Consider the following 7,269-nt stretch of genomic DNA (forward strand, 5'->3'; position numbering starts at 1 on the left):
ATTATTATTATTATTATTATTATTATTTATTTATTTTTATTTTTTTTTGTCAAAGGGGTTGACTGACAAAAATGTTTGGGAATCCCTGCTCTAAATAAAGAACAAAAAAAAAGAAAAACTGATTGCTATTAAGCCCTTAGAGAAATATGCAGATGGTTGTACTAGCCTCATTTGTAAAGAGTGACATTTCCTTCAGCTCAGGGTGAAAGTATGGAGTAACGATATGGTGTCGATAGAGTGCATTTCTGTGTCTTCTCTTCTCCTGGAGTTCATGCCTGAAGGTTGGATAAGCAAAACATCTATGCATCGCCGTCTTTGACTTGCTGAAAACGAAACCGTTCGATCAGAATAACTGTTTACCTGTGCTGGTTAATCCGTTTTCCCACAGTGACTTTTGCTTCTTTTTATTGACACTAAAAGCAGAAGTTGAGAGCAAACCGTATAAGAGCAATTAGTCACCATGCACTTTCACACCTTCTGTAACAATTTGTGGTCTGTTTTTTATCTATAAATACGAGTCCACTGGCTGAGAAAATGTACCCACTATTATGTGTTATAAGCATGTTACATGTAATAACTTATTCTGGTCTACATTTTACATATTGTAGATAAGACGTAAAATAATGAACAGTACCTCTTGGTAACTTTCTCTTCTGTTTTTCCTGGAGCTTGTGGGGATGTTGAGCTGCTCGCACTGCTTCAGTATAGAGAGACGCCACATCAACTGGGACAGGAACAAAAACAGACAAACAGTAAGAGCCTCACTGTGAATGACAGAGTTTAACAGAGCTACAAATCATCCATTAGTTACAGGGCCGTCACTAAAATTCATATTTAATTCATTTTTTTGTATTGCTATTTACTGCACTCTCAGAAAAACAGGTACAAAGCCGTCAATGGGGCGATACCCTAAGGTACAAAAGGTCTTTGTACCTTATTTACCCTTAAATGGTACATTTTCGTACATGTTAGTACCTTTTTAGAGTACCGCTCCAGTGACAGCTTTGTACCTTTTTTCTGAGAGTCTGTCTAATATTGAAGTGCACACTCTCAAAAATCATAATTTAAACAAAAATGGAGATTATTGTATTTTGATGGTTATTAGTTTTGAAATATAAATGAACATTATTTTTTTCCCTTTGGTAATTAAATAATCTGTGCATCAGAGGATTAAATAACTATAAATTATATATAATAACTATAATGGGTTAAATAACAATTCTAGTTTCATTTATTACATTTTGATGTATTACTCTTAGAAAACATTAACTTATTTAAATATTAAATATTATTTCATTATTATAATTACATATTTAGAAATATTTTATTCATATTTCTCATTTCAATTTTCTCACCTGACAGAGGCCTTATCTCCATTGCAACTGGAGGATCTACAGCATCAGGCAGGGACTAAAACAAACATAAGGTTTAAATGTATTTAAAGCCAAGCCAGCATATTCAATATATAAATGTCACCTATAGACATCTGAATGATGAATCCTTTGTTAAATTGTCTAAAGAATATGACAGTAGATCTTGTCTGACCAGTACAAGCTGCAGTAGATCATTCTGATGAACTTTCTCCTCTGCTGTACGCGGGTCCTTCAACTGCATCTTCTCCCATTGATTCTCTCTCTGTAGCAGCTGCTCCAAATACGCCTGTTTTATTAAACCCATAGAACAAAAAAATATATTTTCAAGTATGTTTTTAATATATTTAAAAATATGCAAAAAACAATTGTCCAAAATTATATTGCTAAAATATTTATTTACATAAATATATATTTTGATACTTTTTAGTTATATAGAATATAACTATCATATATTTATAATATACTTAACCTAAAAGCGTATCGCATGTTAATTATTATGTGTTATAGGAATTAGAGCACCTTGACTTTGTCTTGCAGTTTCCTGCACAATGCTTCGGTGACAGGTGCATGCTGGGTCATCTGACGCACCAGCAGCAGGCCAGGGCACTCCAAAACCGGTTGGATGCGGATGGAACTTGACTTTGGCGGTTTCTCCTTTAACTCAAGACTACAACCAAGGGTGGTCCCAAAAGGGGGGCCTGGAGTCCTCTTCTAAGCACCAGAGATGGAAACAAACCATCAAGGCATTATAGGTAATCCACACTAAACTGCATGTTAAAACAGACAGACATTTCCAAACATGTTTGTGAAAAAAAAAAGACTGGATATTTAAAGTGCCCCTATTATGCCTTTTCGAATATTACCTTTCATGCAGTGTGTCATGTAGCTGTATGTGAACATAAACTATCTGCAAAGTTGTGAAGCCGACAGTGCACGATAAATAAAGTTATTGTCTATCAAAAAAAAGAGTCGGCTCGAAATCGCCTAAACGAGTCGTCAGGAATTCGAATCTTATTCTGTTACGGCTCTACGTCACGAAGTAACACATTTGCATAATGTCTGCCCACGTTCTACGTCGCCAACTTGCCTGCCCACAAACAGTAACAATTCCGTGTGGTTAACATCATGTCGAGAAGATGCTGAATCCTACGCTGTGAGAGTAAATTTGTTTTTATCACATCTTATAATTACCACAAACTTGTTAACACTTGACACTTACCACTGAGAAACGTCCTGCTCCAGTCGTGCTTGCGAATCAGTCACTTGTCGATCAGCCACTTCAACCGTTTCATCAACAGACTCCGGCTCGAATTGGTAAGGTACAATCGATACCATCTTTTCTATGTATTGACAAGTCTCCAGGGCTGTCATTCCGTCATGGCAATGGGCGTTTCGTTTCCGACACGCGCTGTACGCGGTAGACCAATCCAGAGCCAATTTCTACGGCTCTGGACCAATCACAAAGGTCTGCGCCATCTGACCAATCACAGCAGTGAGGGCTCACGGAAAGGAGGGGTTTAGAGAGACTGATTCTATGAACTGCTTCGCACGAGTCGTTTACGAATCATTTAGAAATGAGGTAAAATTAAATCTATTTTTTGAGAAAACTAACGTATTTTTTGATCTTGCATGCATGTAAACCTGTTTTAGGAGACTCATAAAACAATATTAGCAACCTTAAAAATGGCATAATAGGAGCACTTTAATGTGGATTTGTTTTGACATTATAAAGCAAGTTATTTGTGCCACAGCAGGTCCAAAGCTAATACTAAAAGGAAGTTTACACCTAAAATGGATCACCTATAGATTATGAATTACCTCAGATGCAGGGAATGACTCCCATTTCCTGGATTTGAGGTGTGTGGGAATGATGTCATTACCTTGCTTGGATGAGAGCCAATGAGAGTTGATGTCTGGGCAGGGCCTTAGCAGAGTGATGCTCAATGATTCTGAAGAGAAATCAATCAAGAGAACTTGAATACTTGAGATATTGTACTTGCTGCATTTATGCTTGCATTAAATATAATTTCAAAAGGAATGATGTTGAAAATAAAGACAGAGGCCAGTAACAATGCACAGAATGAATGGAAAGTGTCCTGACGTTGTGAGTCCGGTAGTGGGTCAGTGAGAATGGCGATAGAAGAGTCACAGTAAGCCTTCTGTAGGAGATCTTCAACATCTTGAGCTCTCAGCAGCTCTGAGGCTGAACAGTCCTCATGTACCACAAACAATATTCAGTTTTAAACATGTCACTTGTAATGCAAACAAAATGCAATGTAAATTTTTCAAGTAAATACACTACTATTTAAAAGTTTGGGGTCAGTAAGATTCTTTAATGTTTTTGAAGAAGTCCCTTACACTCATCAAGACTGCATTTATTTGATAAAAAATACAGTAAAACAATATTATGAAATATTATTATGAATATTATTGTTATTATTATGTTATTATATTAATATGAAATATATATACTGTGTATATATATATATATATATATATATATATTCAGCATCATTACTCCAGACTTCAGTGTCATTCTAATATGCTGATTTATCGCTCAAGAAACAGTTCTTATGTGGAAATGTTGAAAACAGATGTACTGCTTAATATTTATATAAAAACTGATAAAAAAAATTCAGGACTCTTTGATGAGTAGAAAGTTCAACAGAACAGAATCTATTTGAAATATAATATTTTGTAACATTATAAATGAATTTACTGTCACTTCTGACCCATTTATTTATTCCTTGCTTAATAAAAGTATTAATTCTTTCCAGAACAAATCTTACTGCTTTAAATATATTTGTACAGTACTGAATATAGACACAGAAAGAAAAGACAATGACTGCACAACAGATGTGTGAGTGGCAATATTAGCATTACATTAAATAAAAAAAGTCAACATTAGCAGATCAAAATAACTAAATATATTACATGGCTTCTTGTAATAGTCAATTCTGCAGTCGATATTTTTCTATAATGACCTCAAACTGTATAATTGTTCCTGATTTTCTACATAGCTGTGCTAGTTTCATGTCTAGTATGTTCAAGTTAATAGTCTTTCTAGTCTTTCCAGTTAATAATCTCTTAGAAAATCTACTTGTCTTTAAGTGACCTTGGTTGTGTTTTCTTGAGGGACTTACCTTGGTGGGTGTGTTTTAAAGCCAGTGTTCTGTTGAAGTTCTGTTTCTGGCTCTGGCTCATTATTTTCTGATCCATTAGCCGTGACAGTGATCTGACCATCTGCATTAACCTGCCCACAATATGTTCTGGGTTTTTATTCAGGATGACTTGGATACAAGAGTTTGTTGTCACTTCAGTGTTGTTATTGTTAACTAAAACTAAAACCATTACAATAATACTTATATAAAATAATCACTTTGCAACAGCCACACAGAAATTGAATTGTTGTTTACACCCTCTCAAATATTAAAAACCCCAATTAAATTAAATTTTGTCCTTACAAAAACAGTTACACTCAAATATTTTAGAGCTGACCATAACTAGAAAAATACATATTTATTCACAATAGACATTTCATGGAAAGTACTTGAAAGTGGGTCCCCTCTGGGTCCATCACATGACACAGGACATCTTCTCTGTGGTTCATCACATATTGGCCTAGTGGGTCCTTCTCTGATCTCTGTTGAGACTGGTGAGATGTGTACACTGCCCCACCATTCTTATAAATATGGAGGACACCTCCACCATGAGGATAAATCTACAATAAAGTGACAGAGAGGAGAGAGCATTTACATATGATGTTGTTGACTCATATATATCTCTCACATATTCTTCCATCCACCCTCTTACTTTATATGATCCATGTGCAGTTGCGCTGATGGAAGTGCCATCCCCGCAAATAACATCACACGTTCTTCCCTCATAGTCCATTATCACCGTTGCAAATTCAGATTTTTCCACCCTAACCAGTTTCTTTGCTGAAATCAGATTTAATCACTTACTGTCAATTATGTTACTGCATTAAAAAAACTCTTGCACCTGAGCTCAGATGTTGTTGTAGCTCACCCTGCTGGTAGAAGGTGCTAATACGCATTCCATCAGCGTGATCCACTAACACAGTGCCATCTTTCTTCAGCACAGACAGCACTTTGTCCTCTCTTGTGACCACAGCCTATACATGTATAATTTGTATTACAACAGTCATATATTGACACAAAAGGAGATGTTGGTTTTGAATGACGAGGCACTTACTGTCCCACTGAAGGTGTCTGTAGCATGATAGGCCAGTATCGGCTGCACTTCAACTTCCTTCCCGGCCACAGAGGCGACTCTGAAGCCAGAGGGCGTTGTGGTGGTCCAAGAACCTCCATTAACCTCGAGATAGTATTTTGGTTTTTCATTTTCCTTGGACTTTTGTTGCTCAACCTCTTTATTTACCTTAGAATCAGCCTTGCCTGCTGTGAACAACAAAAGATGTTGAATATACTTTAAATGGACATTACAGCCTCTCTCATTCATATACTTATTCAGATTCATATACTTATTAAGTAGTGCAGTAAGATTTTTTTAAAGAAATAAATTCAGCAAAGATGCATTAAATTTATTTAAAAAATGACAGGAAAGACATTTATAATGTTACATAGTTTTTTCAGTGTACATGGTGTGAATAAATAGATCAGTATCCTAACACGTTTTCAGTAAGGGATTTGTTTGCGCTGATGTGGTATTCTCTACCTTTTCTCTACCAGTGTGTGTGCTGGTTCCACACATACTCTTAAAGGAGGAAGAGCCTATTGAAGAGATGACAGTGGACAAAGACACTAAAGTTAGTGTCTTTGTCCACTGTCATCTCTTCAATAGGCTCTTCCTCCTTTAAGAGTATGTGCGGAACCAGCACACACACTGGTCCAGAGTCTGGACTCGTACTGACTGTACCATCTGCAAATAGGACCTGAAACACACACATATACTGTATACTTCCTCCATGAGGTCATTATTTTATTAGGAGTGTGCTTTATGTATCTGTATTATGTGCATAAAAAGTGCATTTTTGTTCAACCATATGTATGTAAGTGAATACCTCAGTAGAACCATCTTTCTTCTATTTGATGACAGTCCCTCTGCCGGTGATGACCCTGGAGACCTCAGCGTGTATGCTGAAGTCTGGGGTCAGATCTGATCTAGACCCTGAATTATAAAATCTCTGTCGTATCAGCAGAGATCGAACATAAGATTCCTCATCTAAAAAACACAGATAAGACTTTACAGATGCTCTCGGTGTCTTCAAACAGAGAGAAACTATGAATACAAAACAGGCTAGGCCTATTCTTTGTTGCGAATCAGCTCATGGGGAAATATGAATAATTAATCATAACTAGTTATAATTAATTATAAATATTTAGATCCGCTGTAGATATTTAGCTGACCTCTCAGGGTCAACTGTCTGTCAATTCTAAGAACGTTAATTTCCTGGTTAAGGGAAATAACTTTCTTACTGTACAATTCTACAAAGAGCTTGTAGCATAAATCTGCATGATTAAGTGACTCCAGTTACGAGCAAACAATGAACAACGTCAAGTGTGATACAAATAAGACTTTATTAACTACATAAACACTTAAACTAGTCCAACATACTACATAAACACTTAAACTGGTCCAACATACACATACACACACACACACACACACACACACACATACAGTTGGTATAGGAAAGGGTTAAAGCTTAACGCAGTAGAGAGAAGAGAAAATAAGAATATGAAGTTATGGAACCATTTGCATATTCAGCAGATCTACAGCCTGAAGGGAACATCAAATTCTTAGTTCAAACACACCTTTGTGAAAAGGCGCAAATGATACCTAATGTATCAATTAATAAGACTAAGTTTGAATACTTGCACGTCTCGTCTGTCTGAAAGAAAGGCTTGATGCA

The 7,269-nt window shown here is 36.1% G+C and overlaps 1 protein-coding gene across 1 annotated transcript in view; it reads right to left on the minus strand.

Annotated features, from left to right (window-relative positions):
* Positions 1–136: 136 nt before the first annotated feature.
* The window catches only part of LOC107700288 (sperm-associated antigen 17), a 15,723-nt gene continuing 8,590 nt past the window's right edge, over positions 137–7,269 (minus strand). Inside the window, 16 exon segments of the mRNA XM_074187055.1 lie at positions 137–275; positions 361–379; positions 382–413; positions 616–724; positions 1,356–1,410; positions 1,546–1,659; positions 1,893–2,084; positions 3,192–3,322; positions 3,475–3,625; positions 4,513–4,626; positions 4,924–5,094; positions 5,187–5,314; positions 5,403–5,508; positions 5,589–5,794; positions 6,159–6,288; positions 6,418–6,578. Coding sequence (XP_074043156.1) covers positions 137–275; positions 361–379; positions 382–413; positions 616–724; positions 1,356–1,410; positions 1,546–1,659; positions 1,893–2,084; positions 3,192–3,322; positions 3,475–3,625; positions 4,513–4,626; positions 4,924–5,094; positions 5,187–5,314; positions 5,403–5,508; positions 5,589–5,794; positions 6,159–6,288; positions 6,418–6,578 — 1,958 coding nt within the window.

This window comes from Sinocyclocheilus anshuiensis, unplaced genomic scaffold (assembly GCF_001515605.1).
Source record: "Sinocyclocheilus anshuiensis isolate Anshui unplaced genomic scaffold, SAMN03320099.WGS_v1.1 scaffold477, whole genome shotgun sequence".
NCBI lineage: Eukaryota > Metazoa > Chordata > Actinopteri > Cypriniformes > Cyprinidae > Sinocyclocheilus > Sinocyclocheilus anshuiensis.